The 23092-nt window shown below is 41.7% G+C and overlaps 1 protein-coding gene and 1 long non-coding RNA gene across 3 annotated transcripts in view; one reads left to right on the top strand and one right to left on the bottom strand.

The window, feature by feature from the left end:
- The window catches only part of LOC124262267 (protein VAC14 homolog), a 37641-nt gene extending 14803 nt beyond the window's left edge, over positions 1-22838 (top strand). The window contains exons 9-18 of one of the 2 annotated variants that reach the window (XM_046696755.1): positions 290-325; positions 6881-7054; positions 11728-11854; positions 13102-13167; positions 13685-13908; positions 15049-15223; positions 15447-15565; positions 19328-19407; positions 21571-21721; positions 22418-22838. In XM_046696755.1, coding sequence (XP_046552711.1) covers positions 290-325; positions 6881-7054; positions 11728-11854; positions 13102-13167; positions 13685-13908; positions 15049-15223; positions 15447-15565; positions 19328-19407; positions 21571-21721; positions 22418-22577 — 1312 coding nt within the window. In that variant the 3' untranslated portion in view covers positions 22578-22838. The remainder of the gene's footprint in view (positions 1-289; positions 326-6880; positions 7055-11727; positions 11855-13101; positions 13168-13684; positions 13909-15048; positions 15224-15446; positions 15566-19327; positions 19408-21570; positions 21722-22417) is intronic. The other variant, XM_046696763.1, reaches the window with a different exon arrangement.
- LOC124262291 lies at positions 14674-15018 on the bottom strand. Its single transcript, XR_006894541.1, has 3 exons — positions 14932-15018; positions 14798-14893; positions 14674-14715 (listed from the first exon to the last, which is right to left on the bottom strand). It is a non-coding gene; the product is annotated as an uncharacterized LOC124262291 (long non-coding RNA).
- Positions 22839-23092: the final 254 nt, after the last annotated feature.

Genomic DNA, 23092 nt, shown 5'->3' with positions numbered 1-23092 from the left:
TAATAAGAATGAGAAAATGTACTGTCGGTTTCCTTCATTGTAATATGAGGATAACTCACCCCATACTTCCATCACTGATTTGGTACCAGACATATAGGAGAATACATATGAATTGCTGAAAATGAAACGACACCTCCCTGAATGTAACTCCAAAACTGAAGATGTTGCTTTCTTCTGTTAATGTTGTTTTGATTTGGAAAGTGTGATGTTTGCAGTTTCTGTAGATGTGATAAATGTAAGTAATCGTGACGAGAAGTTACTCATCATCTTCACTTGGTGTTTTCCTTAGAGGCCATAGACATCCTGATGCAATTCACACTGAAAGGTAGTACTTCCATCAGTTTCCGTCACTGTCAGTGCCGCACTGAGTTTCCCTCCAGCCTCCTCTCCAGCTTCCTGTATGCAGCAGCATGGCATCAACTTATTTGTTTCATCATGCTTTTCATGCTGAGGGGCGGTGGGGTAGCCTAATGGTTTAAGCGTTCGCTTGTCACGCTGAAGATCCAGGTTCGATTCCCCACATGGGTACAATGTGTGAAGCCCATTCCTGGTGTCCCCTGCCGTGATATTGCTGGAATATTGCTAAAAGCAGCATAAAACCATACTCACTCACTCACTCACTCACTTTTCATGCTTGATTTACCAATTTGATTCTGCACCGTGCATTGGTTTAGTTTTCGCTTGTTTGTTTATTAATCATCCTAAAAACTTTCCATATGAAACTGAAACACTGCATGATCATCTCATGTTAATGTCATGCTAAATGTATCATTAAAAGGGATTTTCTGAAAGGACTTGTGGTTGCATCCTTTCAACTCTCCATGACATTGTTACATATGTTATATTTGGGATTACACTTTCTTGTGACATTCTTGTTGATCTGAATCGGTCAACGGCAACATGCATTTGCTTCAACATTTAAAATTCTGACAATTATGAGTTGAGGTTGCAGCTACTATAATAACAGAGCTGTATTTCATCGGTTGAGGTTGTTACATGTAAGACCATGTTAGATGATATGTTCCAATGTCCACAATCATTTATGTACAGGAAGTAGTTCAGTTTACTAAAACCATATGCTGAACAATGTATTGAAGTCAAAACAAAATTTGTACCTACTGTACTCTTAAGCTTATGGTAAGCTTTTGGAAGTCGATATTTACAAGTGTGTTACTTATAGAACAAGATCATGCTTCACTAAAGACAACAAAAAGAACATCATAGATGTGTGTAGTAAGGAATACTTTTATATAGCTCTAGACATGATGATATGGCAATCCTTAGTAGTGTTATTATCCCAGGGGATATAGTATTAGGCTCCGTCCATCCGTCCGTACGCACGTACATATGTACATCGAATTGGAATATCTTAAGAACCCTTCTCTAGATTCTTTTCATATTTGGTACCTAGGTTCATCACAGTATAAGAAAGGTCCAAGTCAGGTTTGGTGACCTTGACCTTCATTTCAAGGTCACAAGGGGACTTTCACGTTTTACCTGCATGTAAAGCTATCTCAAGAACCGTTCACTGGATTTTCTTCATATTCAATACAAAGCTTCATCTAGGGAAGGCGCAGGGCCCAGTCGATTTTGGTGACCTTCACATAATTTTCAAGGTCATGGCGACACTTTGAAGATTTCAGCATGTAAACCTGCATGTTAAGCTATCTCAAGAACCGTTCACTGGATTGTCTTCATATTTGTAACCAAGCTTTATCTAGGGAAGGTGCAGGGCCGAGTCAATTTTGGTGACCTTCACTTAATTTTCAAGGTCACAGAGACACTTTGAAGATTTCAGCATATTAACCTGCAGGTTATGCTTGTCAGCGAGATACCTCAAGAACCATTCACTGGAGTTTCTTCATATTTGACACCAAGCTTCATCCAGGGAAGGCGCAGGGCCCTGTTGATTTTGGTGACCTTCACTTAATTTTCAAGGTCACAGCGACACTTTGAAGATTTGAGCATGTTAACCTGAATTGTCAGCAAGATATTTCAAGAACGGTTCACTGGATTTTCTTCAGACTTTCAAGACTTCCCTTAAATGTTTTTCAATAAGCAATTTCTTTAGTACTATTTTTGCATATTTCATACACTATGACATTCATGTCAAGGTCAAATTCAGTCTTGAAAATATGTGTGTGTTTGAACACTTAAAGAGCAAGATATCAATAGAGGTTGACTGGTCATGTTTTTGTTGACATTTAACTTAAACTTTCATTACTTTATAAGTTTGATTTGATCATTTGCGGCGGGGGATTATGTCACCTTAGTGACAATGCTTATTTTAACACATATCACTATTTGTTAAATGCTATCCATGAAAAGACAGTCAAGAAAAAAGTTTTAAATTGTGGCTTCATGCAAGCTAAGCACAAAATTGAAATTGCCATTCTTAACTGGATAATTCAATGCTGAAATTCTTTTAAACCCCAAATCTTTAAATGTCAGTTATTTTAATCTGATTTTGAAATCCTATTTAAAAAAGAACCAATTAGAATAAATGAGTTGACTTCATGTTAAATCGACATTTTAAGGAAAGTATGTTTTTAGAGGGGTTGAATACTTTTACAACAGGCACAAGCAGGCACCACAGAAGCACCTCCATTTTAAAAGATGCTTATTGAATAGGAGTTATCTTTCTTATCTGGAGTAGATGTTCGTGGATGTCACCAATATAGAATCTAGCAAGAGGAGCATGAGTTGCCATCTGGCTTGTCAAGGAATGGCAGGATCAGGTCACCAGTGTCAAGATCATTACTTAAAGGTCACATGCAATCAAAAAATCAAACATAATTAAAACACAATTATCACTTATTCATGACATATAATATACATTGCTGGTTACGAAAAAATATTTAAACCAAATTATAAGCGTACAATCGCAAATCGAAAGTGCAAAATTGTGTACTTCGGTTTACTTCCCAAGAAACGAAGCAACCGGGATACCGAACCCAGTCAGAGCGGGTGGGTGTGCACTCAAGTGTAACGGCTGATTCATTTGCAGATGCCTTCGCGGCTAATTGTGTGTATATATATAGAGAGATGTTGGGTTTTGTAAATACATGCTCATTTTTTGTGTATAACATTTTGCAATCAACAGACATCATAACATGTCATGTGTTCAAGTATCACACCTGCCTGTCTGTGTAATTACATAATGTGACAGAGACCGATGCATTTTGTTTATGGTGTATAGCCTGATTGGTGTTAAGTTCAAATTGCATGTGGTCAGTGATAGCAGCTGTGTATTGAATATTGTCATTAGCAGACAGGCAGGCAGACACACAGGTGTCAATAAAACAAGACATTGAGTTTTGTCTGTGACAACGACATATCTATATCACAGTTAGAATTTCTGTCAACGCTAAATAATGACATTGCTTTTAAGTATCGAACTGAGAAAGTGTCTCTGTAAGAAGAACGTGTGGTGAAATAGACAAATGAAATTATATAAACAGTTAATTTACTGTTATAACATATAAAAAGCTCGCGCCTGTGAGATATCAACAAAACATTAGAAAAATAGCTCACACCAAAGCCTTCACCGAGCATTCACCCGACAACCCGCTTCCAAGCTGCGCGAACCTATTTACTTGGGCACGTGCTATGAGCGCATCCCAGCTGTTGAAACCCGTTTTCCCCAGAAAGGTCTGGGGAAAATTAGTGAAACGTTTGAACTCCGATTTCACGCGTTTTTTTTCATTGCGTTATTTTTCAACTTTATAAGTTGAATTTGCATTTTTGACGATTTGTTTCGGTATGTCCATACCGAAAGGTATCAGAATCTGCAAAGTTGTGTTTTACGTTGCATGTGACCTTTAAGAAATAAGCATACAGAAGGGGAAAAGTTGTAAATGTTGGTGTTTTTATGACTGTTTTGACAATGGGGGCTGTCAGGAGAGTTCATCACTATATTATTGGGCTTGATGGTTGTCAGGAGAGTTCATCACTATATTATTGGGCTTGATGGTTGTCAGGAGAGTTCATCACTATGTTATTGGCCTTTTTGGTTGTTAGGAGAGTTCATCACTATATTATTGTGCTTGATGGTTGTCAGGAGGGTTCATCACTATATTATTGGGCTTGTTGGTTGTCAGGAGAGTTCATCACTATATTATTGGGCTTGATGGTTGTCAGGAGAGTTCATCACTATATTATTGGGCTTGATGGTTGTCAGGAGAGTTCATCACTATGTTATTGGCCTTTTTGGTTGTTAGGAGAGTTCATCACTATATTATTGTGCTTGATGGTTGTCAGGAGGGTTCATCACTATATTATTGGGCTTGTTGATTGTCAGGAGAGTTCATCACTATATTATTGGGCTTGATGGTTGTCAGGAGAGTTCGCCACTGTTACTTGGATTATTGGTTGTCAGGAGAGTTCACCACTGTTATTTGGCTTGATGGTTGTCAGGAGAGTTCACCACTATGTTCTTTGGCAAGATGGTTACCGGGAGAGTTCATTACTATGTTATTTGGCTTGAGGGTTGTCAGGAGAGTTCATCACTACATTGTTGGGCTTGATGGTTGTCAGGAGAGTTCATCACTATGTTATTTGGCTTGATGGTTGCCAGGAGAGTTCACCACTGTGATTTGGCTTGATGGTTGCTGGGAGAGTTCATCCCTATGTTATTTGGCTTGATGGTTGTCAGGAGAGTTCATCACTATGTTATGTGGCTTGATGGTTGCCAGGAGAGTTCACCACTGTGATTTGGCTTGATGGTTGCTGGGAGAGTTCATCACTATGTTATTTGGCTTGATGGATGTCAGGAGAGTTCATTACTATGTTATTTGGCTTGATGGTTGCTGGGAGAGTTCATCACTATGTTATTTGGCTTGATGGATGTCAGGAGAGTTCATTACTATGTTATTTGGCTTGATGGATGTCAGGAGAGTTCATTACTATGTTATTTGGCTTGATGGTTGCTGGGAGAGTTCATTACTATGTTATTTGGCTTGATGGTTGCTGGGAGAGTTCATCACTATGTTATTTGGCTTGATGGTTGCTGGGAGAGTTCATCACTATGTTATTTGGCTTGATGGATGTCAGGAGAGTTCATTACTATGTTGTTTGGCTTGATGGTTGCTGGGAGCGTTCATCACTATGTTATTTGGCTTGATGGATGTCAGGAGAGTTCATCACTTTGTTATTTGGCTTGATGGATGTCAGGAGAGTTCATCACTATGTTACAGTATTTGGCTTGATGGATGCTGGGAGAGTTCATCACTATGTTATTTGGCTTGATGGATGTCAGGAGAGTTCATCACTTTGTTATTTGGCTTGATGGATGTCAGGAGAGTTCATTACTATGTTATTTGGCTTGATGGTTGCTGGGAGCGTTCATCACTATGTTATTTGGCTTGATGGATGTCAGGAGAGTTCATTACTATGTTATTTGGCCTGATGGTTGCCAGGAGAGTTCATTACTATGTTATTTGGCTTGATGGTTGCTGGGAGAGTTCATCACTATGTTATTTGGCTTGATGGATGTCAGGAGAGTTCATTACTATGTTGTTTGGCTTGATGGTTGCTGGGAGCGTTCATTACTATGTTGTTTGGCTTGATGGTTGCTGGGAGCATTCATCACTATGTTATTTGGCTTGATGGATGTCAGGAGAGTTCATTACTATGTTATTTGGCTTGATGGATGTCAGGAGAGTTCATTACTATGTTATTTAGCTTGATGGTTGCTGGGAGCGTTCATCACTATGTTATTTGGCTTGATGGTTGCTGGGAGAGTTCATTACTATGTTATTTGGCTTGATGGTTGCTGGGAGAGTTCATCACTATGTTATTTGGCTTGGTGGTTGCTGGGAGAGTTCATCACTATGTTATTTGGCTTGATGGATGTCAGGAGAGTTCATTACTATGTTATTTGGCTTGATGGTTGCTGGGAGCGTTCATCACTATGTTATTTGGCTTGATGGATGTCAGGAGAGTTCATCACTTTGTTATTTGGCTTGATGGATGTCAGGAGAGTTCATCACTATGTTACAGTATTTGGCTTGATGGATGTCAGGAGAGTTCATCAACCTGCTATATAATGCACCTCCCCTCACCTTGCCTGCAATCCCCGCTATGTATACTATATATGTAGTGATAATAAGAACACATCCCTCACCTGCCTCCCATTACGATTTCTAGAAGCTGCTTGTATGATCAAATGTGTTTCTCAGAATTCTTACAAGTTATTGAAAAAATGGTATTCTTGGAATCAACAGTAACTGTGAGTTCCTGGTCATATTGCATAGTCTGCTTTAAATAACAGGACTTTTGGCTGACATGAAACATGCATTGTTAATATAGGTGCCTAGTGTAGTCCTAACAATTCATCAACAACAGGATAATAAACATAATGCTTTCCTACAGTATTGTTGTGGTGTACAGTATCTTTATTCTCAGGTGTCTCACATGTTTGTTGCCTGTACAGTGCTGTCTCTCATCTTACCAGCTTTTGCCAGGCCAAAGAGATGCTGTGTAATATTGTAGTGCTGTAGTGAGTTCTGGACTCACCAGTCCAACATTGTTGAGGGGGGTTGGTACTATGTGTATCAAGACAAATGGAAGTTGAACTCACAAACCTGTTACACATACAGATAAACACATGTACCCTACATCATGGCTAAGGTAATGAATTTGTTGCAACTCTACCCAAATAATTTTCATTGTTCAAGCTCTTTGTTTGATATATATGTACAATCATGAGGCTCAAGATACAAGGCAATGTAATGTTGTTGTTCAGATGTGAAAAAGATAACAACACAGGTAGCAACACTTTAGCAATATAGATAGTCACACTTTACCTTGTTAAACATTTCAGGTAGGTAAGACAGGTATTAAGACATCTGTTGAGTGTGTCATGTGTGATCCTCTTTAGGGTTCGGGAGGCAGCAGAGAACCTGAATGTCAGTCTACAGAAACTGATAGAGATGCAGGATGACCTGCCTACACCCACCCTGGAGTCACTGGCAGACTCCACCCTCAACTCTCACCCTGATGCAAGCAGGGGGACATCACCTGACACAGAGTCAGCCCCACCAGAGAGTTCCAGGTGAGTGGCCATTGTATCCCAACTGTAGTATCTCACTGTATTAACTGACTCAGTAACTGACTCCAGTGTCTTGATGGACCCCTCCCTGTGTTTCAACTGACTCCTCCATGTGCCTTGCCCGACTCCTCACTGTGTCTTGACTGACTCCTCCCTGTCTCTTGACTGACTCCTCCATTTGTCTTGACTCCTCCCTGTGTCTTGACTGATTCTTCCCTGTGTCTTGACTGACTCCTACCTGTGTCTTAACTGACTCCTCCCTTTATCTTGACTGACCCCTCCCTGTGTCTTGACTGACTCTTCCTGTGTCTTGGCCGACTCCTACCTGTGTCTTGACTGACTCCTCCATGTGCCTTGACTGACTCCTCCCTGTGTCTTGACTGACCCCTCCCTCTGACTCCTCCCTGTGTCTTGGCCGACTCCTACTTGTGTCTTAACTGACCCCTCCCTGTGTCTTGACAGACTCCTCCCTGTGTCTTGACTGACCCCTCCCTGTGTCTTAACTGACTGCTCCATGTGTCTTGGTCGACTCCTACCTGTGTCTTGGTCGAGTCCTACCTGTGTCTTGACTGACCCCTCCCTGTGTCTTGACTGACTCTTCCCTGTGTCTTGGCCGACTCCTACCAGTGTCTTGACTGACTTCTCCCTGTGTCTTGACTAACCCCTCACTGTGTCTTAACTGACTCCTCCTGTGTCTTAACTGTGTCTTGACTCCTCCATGTGTCTTGGTTGAGTCCTACTTGTGTCTTGACTTACTCCTCCCTGTGTCTTGGCCGACTACTCCCTGTGTCTTGACTTACTCCTCCATGTGTCTTGGCCGACTACTCCCTGTGTCTTGACTGACTCCTCCATGTGTCTTGGCCGAGTCCTACCTGTGTCTTGACTGACTCCTCCCTGTGTCTTGACAGACTCCTCCCTGTGTCTTGACTGACCCCTCCCTGTGTCTTAACTGACTCCTCCCTGTGTCTTGGTCGACTCCTACCTATGTCTTGACTCACTCCTCCCTGTGTCTTAACTGACTGCTCAGGCATCACTTAACATGAGCTCTGTTGAATGCAGGCCTCACTATACATGAGCTCTTTTGAATGCAGGCATCACTGTACATGAACTGTTGAATGCAGGCCTCACTGTACATGAATTGTTGAATGCAGGCCTCACTGTACATGAAGTCTGTTGAATGCAGGCCTCACTGTACATGAACTGTTGAATGCAGGCCTCACTGTACATGAACTGTTGAATGCAGGCCTCACTGTACATGAACTGTTGAATGCAGGCCTCACTATACATGAACTGTTGAATGCAGGCATCACTGTACATGAACTCTGTTGAATGCAGGCATCACTGTACATGAAGTGTTGAATGCAGGCATCACTGTACATGAAGTCTGTTGAATGCAGGCCTCACTATACATGAACTGTTGAATGCAGGCATCACTGTACATGAACTCTTTTGAGTGCAGGCCTCACTATACATGAACTCTTTTGAATGCAGGCCTCACTATACATGAACTGTTGAATGCAGGCATCACTGTACATGAACTGTTGAATGCAGGCATCACTGTACATGAACTGTTGAATGCAGGCCTCACAATACATGAACTGTTGAATGCAGGCCTCACTATACATGAACTGTTGAATGCAGGCCTCACTATACATGAACTGTTGAATGCAGGCCTCACTATACATGAACTGTTGAATGCAGGCCTCACTATACATGAACTGTTGAATGCAGGCATCACTGTACATGAACTCTTTTGAGTGCAGGCCTCACTATACATGAACTCTTTTGAATGCAGGCCTCACTATACATGAACTGTTGAATGCAGGCATCACTGTACATGAACTGTTGAATGCAGGCCTCACTGTACATGAACTGTTGAATGCAGGCCTCACAATACATGAACTGTTGAATGCAGGCCTCACTATACATGAACTGTTGAATGCAGGCATCACTGTACATAAACTGTTGAATGCAGGCCTCACTGTACATGAACTCTTTTGAATGCAGGCCTCACTATACATGAACTGTTGAATGCAGGCCTCACTATACATGAACTGTTGAATGCAGGCCTCACTATACATGAACTGTTGAATGCAGACCTCACTATACATGAACTGTTGAATGCAGGCCTCACTATACATGAACTGTTGAATGCGGACCTCACTATACATGAACTGTTGAATGCAGACCTCACTATACATGAACTGTTGAATGCAGGCCTCACTATACATGAACTGTTGAATGCAGGCATCACTATACATGAACTCTTTTGAGTGCAGACCTCACTATACATGAACTGTTGAATGCAGGCCTCACTATACATGAACGGTTGAATGCAGGCCTCACTATACATGAACTGTTGAATGCAGGCATCACTATACATGAACTCTTTTGAGTGCAGGCCTCACTATACATGAACTGTTGAATGCAGGCCTCACTATACATGAACTGTTGAATGCAGACCTCACTGTACATGAACTGTTGAATGCAGGCATCACTATACATGAACTGTTGAATGCAGGCCTCACTATACATGAACTGTTGAATGCAGGCCTCACTGTTGAATGCATACTATACATGAACTGTTGAATGCAGGCCTCACTATACATGAACTGTTGAATGCAGGCCTCACTATACATGAACTGTTGAATGCAGGCCTCACTATACATGAACTGTTGAATGCAGGCATCACTATACATGAACTCTTTTGAGTGCAGACCTCACTATACATGAACTGTTGAATGCAGGCCTCACTATACATGAACGGTTGAATGCAGGCCTCACTATACATGAACTGTTGAATGCAGGCCTCACTATACATGAACTCTGTTGAATGCAGGCCTCACTATACATGAACTGTTGAATGCAGGCCTCTCTATACATGAACTCTTTTGAGTGCAGGCCTCACTATACATGAACTGTTGAATGTAGGCCTCACTATACATGAACTGTTGAATGCAGGCATCACTGTACATGAACTCTTTTGAGTGCAGGCCTCACTATACATGAACTGTTGAATGCAGGCTTCACTGTTGAATGCAGGCCTCTCTATACATGAACTGTTGAATGCAGGCCTCACTATACATGAACTGTTGAATGCAGGCCTCACTATACATGAACTGTTGAATGCAGGCCTCACTATACATGAACTGTTGAATGCAGGCATCACTATACATGAACTGTTGAATGCAGGCCTCACTATACATGAACTGTTGAATGCAGGCATCACTATACATGAACTGTTGAATGCAGGCCTCACTATACATGAACTGTTGAATGCAGGCCTCACTATACATGAACTGTTGAATGCAGGCCTCACTATACATGAACTGTTGAATGCAGGCCTCACTATACATGAACTGTTGAATGCAGGCATCACTATACATGAACTCTTTTGAGTGCAGACCTCACTATACATGAACTGTTGAATGCAGGCCTCACTATACATGAACGGTTGAATGCAGGCCTCACTATACATGAACTGTTGAATGCAGGCATCACTATACATGAACTCTTTTGAGTGCAGGCCTCACTATACATGAACTGTTGAATGCAGGCCTCACTATACATGAACTGTTGAATGCAGGCCTCACTATACATGAACTGTTGAATGCAGGCATCACTGTACATGAACTCTTTTGAGTGCAGGCCTCACTATACATGAACTGTTGAATGCAGGCTTCACTATACATGAACTCTGTTGAATGCAGGCCTCACTATACATGAACTGTTGAATGCAGGCATCACTATACATGAACGGTTGAATGCAGGCCTCACTATACATGAACTCTGTTGAATGCAGGCCTCACTATACATGAACTGTTGAATGCAGGCCTCACTATACATGAACTCTGTTGAATGCAGGCCTCACTATACATGAACTGTTGAATGCAGGCCTCTCTATACATGAACTCTTTTGAGTGCAGGCCTCACTATACATGAACTGTTGAATGTAAGGCCTCACTATACATGAACTGTTGAATGCAGGCATCACTGTACATGAACTCTTTTGAGTGCAGGCCTCACTATACATGAACTGTTGAATGCAGGCCTCACTATACATGAACTGTTGAATGCAGGCCTCACTATACATGAACTGTTGAATGCAGGCCTCACTATACATGAACGGTTGAATGCAGGCCTCACTATACATGAACTGTTGAATGCAGGCATCACTGTACATGAACTCTTTTGAGTGCAGGCCTCACTATACATGAACTGTTGAATGCAGGCTTCACTATACATGAACTGTTGAATGCAGGCCTCACTATATATGAACTCTGTTGAATGCAGGCCTCACTATACATGAACTCTGTTGAATGCAGGCCTCACTATACATGAACTGTTGAATGCAGGCCTCACTATACATGAACTGTTGAATGCAGACCTCATATATTATAATAATATAGGTCATTTGTAATGCTCTCGACTCCACAACACTTGGCTATGCTCTAAGCGCAAACACAAGGCAGTAGCGAAGACAGAGGAATGTTTTTAGGTGACATGGAACAAAGAAGAACAAAGCAAAACAATAATAGATTCACAGCAGCCAGTGTGGTTTGTTTACTTTCTGTTTTTTTACATTGAGATTTTACTGTCATATGCGTGTGAGAAACGCCCTGAGTGTTTGAGTGAAAGCAAGAGTTGATGTGATCATGGTGCCTTTGCTGTTTCAGTGCAATACAGTTGGATGTTTTATCTGTGATCAAAGTTTTACAACGAATGTTAGGCCACAAAGCTATACAGACTAGAGTTTCAGCCCTACGGTGGTTCAGCCTACTTCTATCAAAGACACCCAATAAGGTAAATAATAATCAGTCCTAGGTAACTGTCATGTTACCATCTCATCCTACTGGCTAACAGAATCACAAAACAAGTGACATCCCTAAGAAGACACTACATGTGCTACAAGTGCTTCATCTTGAAGCCCAAAAAGGAGTCACCAGCTGAATTGCTGTTAGACACAGTCATGCTCCACTTGCCCTGATTTGTTGGTTAAAGCCACATTTAAGAAAAATAGAGTTGAAAATGGTGTGGCTTAACCAGCAATGGGCATGGTTGAGTGATCATCTGAATGTGGCTCTCCCGGCAATGCGCTATTAGCTAATCCATGTTACCGTAACTAATGTGAAATATTCATTATGTAAAATCTAGAAATCCAGTTGAATTGTTCGTGGAGAAAAGTCAAGATCACGCAAACTAGCTGCCTCACGTTGGTACTCAAACACCTTTTACGAATTATTTATGATTATACAAACAATAATTCTTCGAAGCATTTTGACTTATGAGAGGGTCAATTGAATTTTAAGCAAAACTTATGACTAGATTTTCCAAAACGGTATTTTTGCCACGGTTACAGTAATTGCATTTTGATTTAAAGTTGAAACGTCACAATACATTTGATGGAAAATTCTTGTTCAAACTTCTGATGCAGCATACCAATCATACAAACCAAAGTAGTTTAGATGAAGGCATAAAAAATACAGAAAATAGAAATAATATTTTCTTAAGAGCAAAAGCTTAAATTGCCCTTTTCCATAGAATGGCCCATTAGCATGTATCATTTTATCTCAGAACATATGTTATCTTATGTTAACTAAAAACTTCAATGAGAATAAAGAAGCCGCCCATCATATGTGATCAATAGGTAACGCTTATTTGAAAAAACGGTATTGATTCCCTTACTCATTGGGTGGCTTTCGCGGCGATTCACGGCACTGAGGTTTGTACTTGAAATCTGGCTTTAGCGGCAATTGGTATTTTTCAAATGTGGCTTTTCTGGGCGGACACCCACTTGTTACCAGTCCAGAGTGCACAGGACCCCATGCCGCTCTGTGCCAGGAGACACCATTACTGTCATGTCGACACGAGTGGCTTATTGTAGCATATTTATTGTTTTCGTATTTAATAACAATGTAACTGTTGTCTGTACACTAGGTGTAGTTAGATATACATTTGTTTTCAATGGGCAAAGATGGGTTTTCCATACACTAGATGTTTAGTCCATACTGTCCACCTGATGTCAGTAGCTTCCATGTTTTCTTTTACAGACCTTTCGATATATAGATGAGTTCTTCAAACTTCTTCTCAACACTTTGTCCGACCCATCTGATGATGTAAGTCAGATCTTAATTGTTAGATTAAAAGTTAGAAAAACAAATCAAAGATGAAGTTTCATTAGAAATAAACAGTTTTTTTATTAATTATTGTTTCTATGTAATCTCATATTGTTTGAATGTTGATTTGTAATTGGAAGTTGGCGGTACATGTACATGGCTGCCATTGTACCCAGTCATGGTTTTGATTGACTCTTATGTTATTTATTGTTTCCTGTTGAGTGACTGGTGCCTTATTTGGGAGATTGGGGAGAAGGGGGAACACTGTGGAGTTTTTTCAAAAAATCAATTACAAACATTTAATATGAATTTTGTGGGGTGGGTGGGCTTGAAAAGATATTACATAAATAAACATAACAAAGATGTTTGTTAGCCAAATTTGACAGTGTCCTAGGAAATACAACATCTGCATGCTATGAGTACTCTGCAGCTTATGTCATTTATATTTAGTAAACCTAACATGTATTTATAATTATTTCTAAGTCAACCAAAATAGAAAGTTCTCATATGCTTGTAGGTGGTGTTACTAGATCTTGAAGTCTTGGCAGAAATTTCATCCAATCCTGCTGGTGACAATTTTACCACAGAAACTACAAATTTGACAATTCCAAGTCCTGTGAGGCAGTTGGTGGATCTACAGAAAGGTCTCAATCAGTATTTCACCAAGTTCATGATTCATCTGCTGGACCTGTTCAAGACAGACAGACAATTGTTGGAAGATAGAGGATCTTTTATTATTAGGTAGGCTCATTCTGTTTTACTGTACTGTTGGACTGCTATATGAAATCTTGTGTGTGTGCTTCTGTTTTACTGTGGTCAAGAAAATGCTGGACGAAAATAATTTTGACTCTTGTTTTTAAAGTGTCCTTTGGTCAGACTATGGATATGAACATGTACACATGCTGGGAAGTGTTTCCCTCACACCTGAACAGACCAGGTAGATACACATGCTGGGAAGTGTTTCCCTCACACCTGAACAGACCAGTTAGATACACATGCTGGGAAGTGTTTCCCTCACACCTGAACAGACCAGGTAGATACACATGCTGGGAAGTGTTTCCCTCACACCTGAACAGACCAGGTAGATACACATGCTGGGAAGTGTTTCCCTCACACCTGAACAGACCAGGTAGATACACATGCTGGGAAGTGTTTCCCTCACACCTGAACAGACCAGTTAGATACACATGCTGGGAAGTGTTTCCCTCACACCTGAACAGACCAGGTAGATACACATGCTGGGAAGTGTTTCCCTCACACCTGAACAGACCAGGTAGATACACATGTTGGGAAGTGTTTCCCTCACACCTGAACAGACCAGGTAGATACACATGCTGGGAAGTGTTTCCCTCACACCTGAACAGACAAGGTAGATACACATGCTGGGAAGTGTTTCCCTCACACCTGAACAGATCTGGTAGATACATATGCTGGGAAGTGTTTCCTTCACACCTGAACAGACCAGGTAGATACACATGCTTGGAAGTGTTTCCCTCACACCTAAACAGACCAGGTAGATACACATGCTGGGAAGTGTTTCCCTCACACCTGAACAGACCAGGTAGGTACACATGCTGGGAAGTGTTTCCCTCACACCTGAACAGACCAGGTAGAAGTGTTTCCTTCACACCTGAACAGACCAGGTAGATACACATGCTGGGAAGTGTTTCCCTCACACCTGAACAGACCAGGTAGATACACATACTGGGAAGTGTTTCCCTCACACCTGAACAGACCAGGTAGGTACACATACTGGGCTCACACCTGAACAGACCAGGTAGGTACACATGCTGGGAAGTGTTTCCTTCACACCTGAACAGACCAGGTAGATACACATGCTGGGAACTGTTTATTTTTATAGGAACTTGTCTTTTATTGTAGACAGCTTGCTGTATATCTGAATGCCGATGCGTTGTTCCGGTGCCTGGCTGAGATCCTGCCCCAGGAGGAGGACGTGACCTTCGTATGTACCATGGTTCAGACACTGAACACCATCCTCCTCACATCCACGGAACTCTTCCATCTCAGGTCGCAACTCAAAGATCTGCAAACAGAGGTACTAAAAAAAACAGAAACACATTTTTTGTTTATTCAACTTGTTGAGCCATGTTACTGTCTGACACTATGAGTAACATTTCTACCTGCAGTTAGAGACCCTCCATGTGTCAAAGCAGCTTTAATTACAATTTAGTTAATTTCTGGATCAGTCAGAGTAAGATGCCTGTTGGCAGAATTTGTAGGATATTGCTGTTGTTTTATGTAACTGTTTTTGTATCCAGGAGAGCTGTTCGCTGTTCTGTTGCCTGTACAAGTGCTGGTGTCACAGTCCTGTAGCAACGGTGTGTCTGTGCTACTTGTCACAGAACTACACACATGCCTGCAATCTCCTTCACTCCTTGTATCCTTCAGTAATGTCACACGCTAACACCCTGAATACCCAGGTAAAACCATGATACCCTGTATAACACATCTAACACCCTGAATACCCAGGTAAAACCCAGATACCCTGTATAACACATCTTTTAACTTTCAGATACTCTCAATACATCATGGTACACACTAACACCTTGAATACCCAGGTAGAACCCAGATACCCTGTATAACACATCTAACACCCTGAATACCCAGGTAAAACCCAGATACCCTGTATAACACATCTTTTAACTTTCAGATACTCTCAATACATCATGGTACACACTAACACCCTGAATACCCAGGTAGAACCCAGATACCCTGTATAACACATCTAACACCCTGAATACCCAGGTAAAACCCAGATACCCTGTATAACACATCTAACACCCTGAATACCCAGGTAGAACCCAGATACCCTGTATAACACATCTAACACCCTGAATACCCAGGTAAAACCCAGATACCCTGTATAACACATCTTTTAACTTTCAGATACTCTCAATACATCATGGTACACACTAACACCCAGAATACCCAGGTAGAACCCAGGTACCCTGTATAACAAATCTAGCACCCTGAATACCCAGGTAAAACCCAGATACCCTGTATAACACATCTTTTAACTTTCAGATACTCTCAATACATCATGGTACACACTAACACCCTGAATACCCAGGTAGAACCCAGATACCCTGTATAACACATCTAACACCCTGAATACCCAGGTAAAACCCAGATACCCTGTATAACACATCTTTTAATTTTCAGATACTCTCAATACATCATGGTACACACTAACACCCTGAATACCCAGGTAGACCCAGATACCCTGTATAACACATCTAACACCCTGAATACCCAGGTAAAACCCAGATACCCTGTATAACACATCTAACACCCTGAATACCCAGGTAAAACCCAGATACCCTGTATAACCATGTAATCAGATACACATACTAACACCCTGAATACCCAGGTAAAACCCAGATACCCTGTATAACACATCTTTTAATTTTCAGATACTCTCAATACATCATGGTACACACTAACACCCTGAATACCCAGCTAAAACCCAGATACCCTGTGTAACACATCTTTTAACTTTCAGATACTCTCAATACATCATGGTACACACTAACACCCTGAATACCCAGGTAAAACCCAGATACCCTGAATAATACATCTTTTAACTCTCAGATACTCTCAATACATCATGGTACACACTAACACCCTCAATACATCAGATGGTACACATCTAACACCCTGAATACCCAGGTAAAACCCAGACCCCCTGAACACCCTAACACCCTGAAACCCAGATACCCTGAATAACACATCTTTTTAACTTTCAGATACTCTCAATACATCATGGTACACACTAACACCCTGAATACCCAGGTAGAACCCAGATACCCTGTATAACACATCTAACTTTCAGATACCCTCAATACCCATGGTACACACTAACACCCAGAATACCCTGTATAACACATCTAACACCCTGAATACCCAGGTAAAACCCAGATACCCTGTATAACACATCTAACACCCTGAATACCCAGGTAAAACCCAGATACCCTGTATAACACATCTTTTAACTTTCAGATACTCTCAATACATCATGGTACACACTAACACCCTGAATACCCAGGTAAAACCCAGATACCCTGTATAACACATCTTTTAACTTTCAGATACTCTCAATACATCATGGTACACACTAACACCCTGAATACCCAGGTAAAACCCAGATACCCTGAATAATACATCTTTTAACTCTCAGATACTCTCAATACATCATGGTACACACTAACACCCTGAATACCCAGGTAAAGCCCAGATACCCTGAATAATACATCTTTTAACTCTCAGATACTCTCAATACATCATGGTACACACTAACACCCTGAATACCCAGGTAAAACCCAGATACCCTGAATAATACATCTTTTAACTCTCAGATACTCTCAACACCTCATGTTACATACTAAAGCATTTTCGGAAATAGAAAAAAACTGTTTTAAGGGTGTTACTCTGTATCCCTAATATTGAAAAATTTACAAATAGCATATATCAAAATAACCCACATCGGCCTAACTGGGCATTCAGTGGGATGCGTAATAGTATATCCAGAAAAGCATGTTTACTCGTAAAATTGGGCAGAACTTGGGAAAAATATGAATAGCTGCTCAAAACAATAGATGGACTATAGATGGCAATTAGGTTGCTCAGCCAGGTATGACGACGGACCGTCGACTCACCTGGCATGAAATGCATGTGCTGCCTACAGACACAAGGGGTCATCTCAAAGATATTTTGTGCTTTTTCATGTGTGTTGAATATGTCTCATCTATTGATCAAAAAGTTTATGCTGAGATACATAAAAGGGTATGATACCCATGGAAAAGTTTAAATTAGCCATCGTATTAAATGTCTCAAAATATATAGGTGGCATGACCACCCAAAGATCGACAGGTCGGATATTATTTCTAAATTGTTATTGACATGCCGTTTGCTTCCCAGCTTAATTCCCCTAAAGGATTATCTTATCTCAGCTTATATCTCTAGCCCCAAGCTCGACCCCAACCACCGTCTGCGACACCCGTCCTGGATTTGCTTTTGAGACGACCCCTCCTACCTGTTTCTTTTTATAGTGATAGTGAGTAGTGGTGTGAGGATTCATCGATACGCATCGATGCATCGATCCATGGGCCGCCGCTACAGTGAATCGATACAAACTTTTACATTGTCGTATATATCCCGATACGATACTTCAAATGGACCACGATACATCAATGTTTAACTTTGAATATTGCCGAATCACGATATCTGTCAAGCAAAAAAGACTTACTTATGTTTGATGATTAAAATATATGCTTTCCTCGGAAATTCATGCGTCAAAAACTGTGTTATTAACCTTCACAAAGTCTGTGTATAACCTTAATCATCTTGTTTCCGAATGAACAATAAAAAATGCTGGCGGTATTGACAAAATACTTTAAAATGGTTTTGTTTTGATCTTAAGGTGTTTTATAGTTGGTGTTAGAAATTGAAGATTTTAGTATCGTGATACGTATCAAATCGCCCCCCTTATATCGGGATTCGTATCATATCGCAGCTTCAGTACACAATATTTTGGCAATATATCATTGTGACTAAAATTTGAGTATCGTGATGTATCGTATCAGAGGTTGTATGCCAATACCAACACTAATAGTGAGACTCCATGGTAGCTACATCCTTCATAGTTTCAGTATTAAAGTTACTTTTTTTTACGTCAGCTATCGTTTATATTAAAGCTAAGTTTAATTTCATAATGGACATTTAAAAATTGTCCTTTGTAATCTAATATTATCGCACACTAATTTGCATAAAGCCAAGGTGTGTTCCAAATAAGTTGCATTTCTCATTTTTGCACTAATCTCTCAGTAAAGTCCTTTTTCCACGTTTCCTATCTCCCTACCACTGAGACTGTAATCTTGGTTTAACAGATATTTCACACTAACACATATTAACTACATAAATTGTAGATATCAATGCGAAAAATCAGGTTGTTTTTCTATTTCTGACAGTACTTTAACACCCTGAATACCCAGGTAAACCCAGATACCAAGAATAATACATCTTTTAACACTCAGATACTCTCAATACATCATGGTACTCACCACACACCTGTACAGATGATGTAAAACACTTAAGTCAATATAGATGTTGTGAAATGGTGAATGTTCCTTAACCTCTGTAGTGGTGACCTTGAGGTGACTGTGGACTTCCTGAAGGAGATTGACAAGCTGGTACAGCTCATTGAGTCTCCTATCTTTGTGTGTAGGTATACACATTTGTCACATTTCTTCTGTTCACATTTGTCCAAAAGCTATTCTTCTTTGCATGAGTTTGCAGCATGTAATTAATTTCATCAAAACAAAAGTATTTAAATTATATAGATGACGTTAAGACGTTTTTATCTCTTGAACTTACTCCCTCTGATGTTTGAAAGTACTCAGCCCTAAACATCGATGTGTACCTGTGGTGATCCCATGTCCCCAGTCCCATACATCCCTGTCTACCTGTGGTGATCCCATGTTCTCAGTCCCATACATCCCTGTCTACCTGTGATGCTCCATGTCCCCAGTCCCATACATCCCTGTCTACCTGTGGTGATCCCATGTCCCCAGTCCCATACATCCCTGTCTACCTGTGGTGATCCCATGTCCCCAGTCCCATACATCCCTGTCTACCTGTGATGCTCCCATGTCCCCAGTCCCATACATCCCTGTCTACCTGTGGTGATCCATGTTCCCAGTCCCATACATCCCTGTCTACCTGTGGTGATCCCATGTCCCCAGTCCCATACATCCCTGTCTACCTGTGATGCTCCATGTTCCCAGTCCCATACATCCCTGTCTACCTGTGGTGATCCATGTTCCCAGTCCCATACATCCCTGTCTACCTGTGGTGATCCCATGTCCCCAGTCCCATACATCCCTGATCCTACCTGTGATGCTCCATGTTCCCAGTCCCATACATCCCTGTCTACCTGTGATGCTCCATGTTCCCCAGTCCCTGTGGTGAACCCACATCCCTGTCTACCTGTGGTGATCCATGTCCCCAGTCCCATACATCCCTGTGTACCTGTGGTGATCCCATGTCCCCAGTCCCATACATCCCCATCTACCTGTGGTGCTCCCATGTTCCCAGTCCCATACATCCCTGTCTACCTGTGGTGATCCCATGTCCCCAGTCCCATACATCCCTGTCTACCTGTGATGCTCCCATGTCCCCAGTCCCATACATCCCTATCTACCTGTGGTGATCCATGTCCCCAGTCCCATACATCCCTGTCTACCTATCATGATCCCATGTCCCCAGTCCCATACATCCCTGTCTACCTATCATGATCCCATGTCCCCAGTCCCATACATCCCTGTCTACCTGTCATGATCCCATGTCCCCAGTCCCATACATCCCTGTCTACCTATCATGATCCCATGTCGCCAGTCCCATACATCCCTGTCTACCTGTGGTGATCCATGTCCCCAGTCCCATACATCCCTGTCTACCTATCATGATCCCATGTCGCCAGTCCCATACATCCCTGTCTACCTGTGGTGATCCCATGTCCCCAGTCCCATACATCCCTGTCTACCTGTGGTGATCCATGTCCCCAGTCCCATACATCCCTGTCTACCTGTGGTTATCCCATGTCCCCAGTCCCATACATCCCTGTCTACCTGTGGTGATCCATGTCCCCAGTCCCATACATCCCTGTCTACCTGTGGTGATCCATGTCCCCAGTCCCATACATCCCTGTCTACCCTTGGTGATCCCATGTCCCCAGTCCCATACATCCCTGTCTACCTGTGGTCATCCCATGTTCCCAGTCCCATACATCCCTGTCTACCTGTGGTGCTCCATGTCCCCAGTCCCATACATCCCTGTCTACCTGTGGTGATCCATGTCCCCAGTCCCATACATCCCTGTCTACCTGTGATGCTCCATGTCCCCAGTCCCATACATCCCTGTCTACCTGTGGTGATCCATGTTCCCAGTCCCATACATCCCTGTCTACCTGTGGTGATCCCATGTCCCCAGTCCCATACATCCCTGTCTACCTGTGGTGATCCCATGTTCCCAGTCCCAAACATCCCTGTCTACCTGTGGTGATCCATGTCCCCAGTCCCATACATCCCTGTCTACCTGTGGTCATCCCATGTTCCCAGTCCCATACATCCCTGTCTACCTGTGGTGATCCATGTTCCCAGTCCCATACATCCCTGTCTACCTGTGATGCTCCATGTTCCCAGTCCCATACATCCCTGTCTACCTGTGGTTATCCCATGTCCCCTGTCCCATACATCCCTGTCTACCCTTGGTGATCCCATGTCCCCAGTCCTACCTGTGGTGATCCCATGTCCCCAGTCCCATCATCCCTGTCTACCTGTGGTGATTCCATGGTGGTTTTCAGGGTTGGTTACCCTTTGGCTTCAGATTTACGCCTGCAGCTGCTTGATGTAGAGAACAATGAAGACCTGATCAAGAGTCTGTATGGACTACTGATGTTGCTGCCGCAGTCCGAGGCATTCAAGCTGCTGCGGTACCGACTTGAGTGCATCCCACACTACCATTTCCATGACAAAACGTAAGGTTAAGACTGTTGACAACAGCAATGATGTTATGACAGTTTCTTCTTTCAACTGTGCAAAGGTTATTGCCATGAGGTGATCCATATCTGGAATTATTCTGACAATATAAATGAATCCTACTAGAAACCTCTCAAAACATAGTGTCTTTTAACATAAAGCTTTCTGTGTAAAGTTTCTAGGATAAGTTCAGCTTTGAAAAGGTTTAAGTCAAAGGTGAAAGTCAGCTTTGAGGTCTTTGTAGAGTATGACATTGTCCTTGTCTCATTCATTGTCAGTGGAATTCCTGTTGCCTTTAATAATGACATGTTGTTGTGCCATCTTTTCTCTTCAATAGGTGTCAAAGGACTTATGGGAGATCTTTCGTGAACTTACACTGTAATGATCTTGATAATTTTACAGGTCAAAGGAATGTTTTCAGGCTTTAAAGAGACTGACATTTCTCGCAAACCCTTCTAATAGGTACAAATGAATTACAAAGCAGTACTGTTATAATATTGGTATTTGTAATATAAAGTTCAACTGGGCACATTTAATGAACTTGGGTTGAACTGTAGCTGTCTGCTAAATGTTTACAGTGTCTACACTGGAACCTGAGAGAATGTAGTTTGTACTCTGCTCCATTGGATGACATGTCTTTTGTTTTACAGTATACAGCTGGCATATGAAATAATGTTATGTTCATTTTTTTGCAGATCAAAACCTAAGAAAAAAGAAGAGAGGCCACTTGTAGCTAAGATAAACTTTGAAGAACTGTTAGCTCATTTTCACAAAGTACAGGCGAAACATCGTGATTCCAAGCGTAGTCAGCATGCCCTAAAGCTGTCAGCAGTTAAAGCACTCAATATACAGTGAACCACTGTTAGAAAACAACATAATTTATGCAAGATAGATAATATAAGTGTTAATACCCTGGTATATATATTTGCACAGTGTGATGCTGGTGTTGTCAGACACCATGAGAATGTAGTTAAGTTGACAGTAATGTCTGACTGTATGCTATCACCTGAGTGGAACAGAAAACAAAAATTGTTATGCTTGTGAAACAGGCACAGCTGTATTTGCTCAGAAAAATATGAGCATTAGATATGGCTTGCAGGGGAAGGGACGACAACAGTGTGAAATCTAGTACAGATATTCCCAGCAATGATTCAGAGGTCCTGGTGTTCAGCAGGGAGTGTGTTCTGTGTCTTACCTTCACCTCTACTCAACATCTTACTAGAGAGATGCCCCTGTAACCGTGGGATGCTGGCAGTCTCATCATCATCATCACAATTAGGACTTGTGGGACTATGGAACATCAATGTGGCATGTAGTGTATCATTGTCACAAGTGTGACTTTGGTGTCTGTAGAGTATTTGTTTTAGGGT

The sequence above is a fragment of the Haliotis rubra genome, unplaced genomic scaffold (assembly GCF_003918875.1).
Source record: "Haliotis rubra isolate DU_JTF1 unplaced genomic scaffold, ASM391887v1 Scf12, whole genome shotgun sequence".
Taxonomy (NCBI): Eukaryota; Metazoa; Mollusca; class Gastropoda; order Lepetellida; family Haliotidae; genus Haliotis; species Haliotis rubra.
Note: the sequence above shows the minus strand (reverse complement) of the source record. Positions and strands in the feature narration are given on the sequence as shown.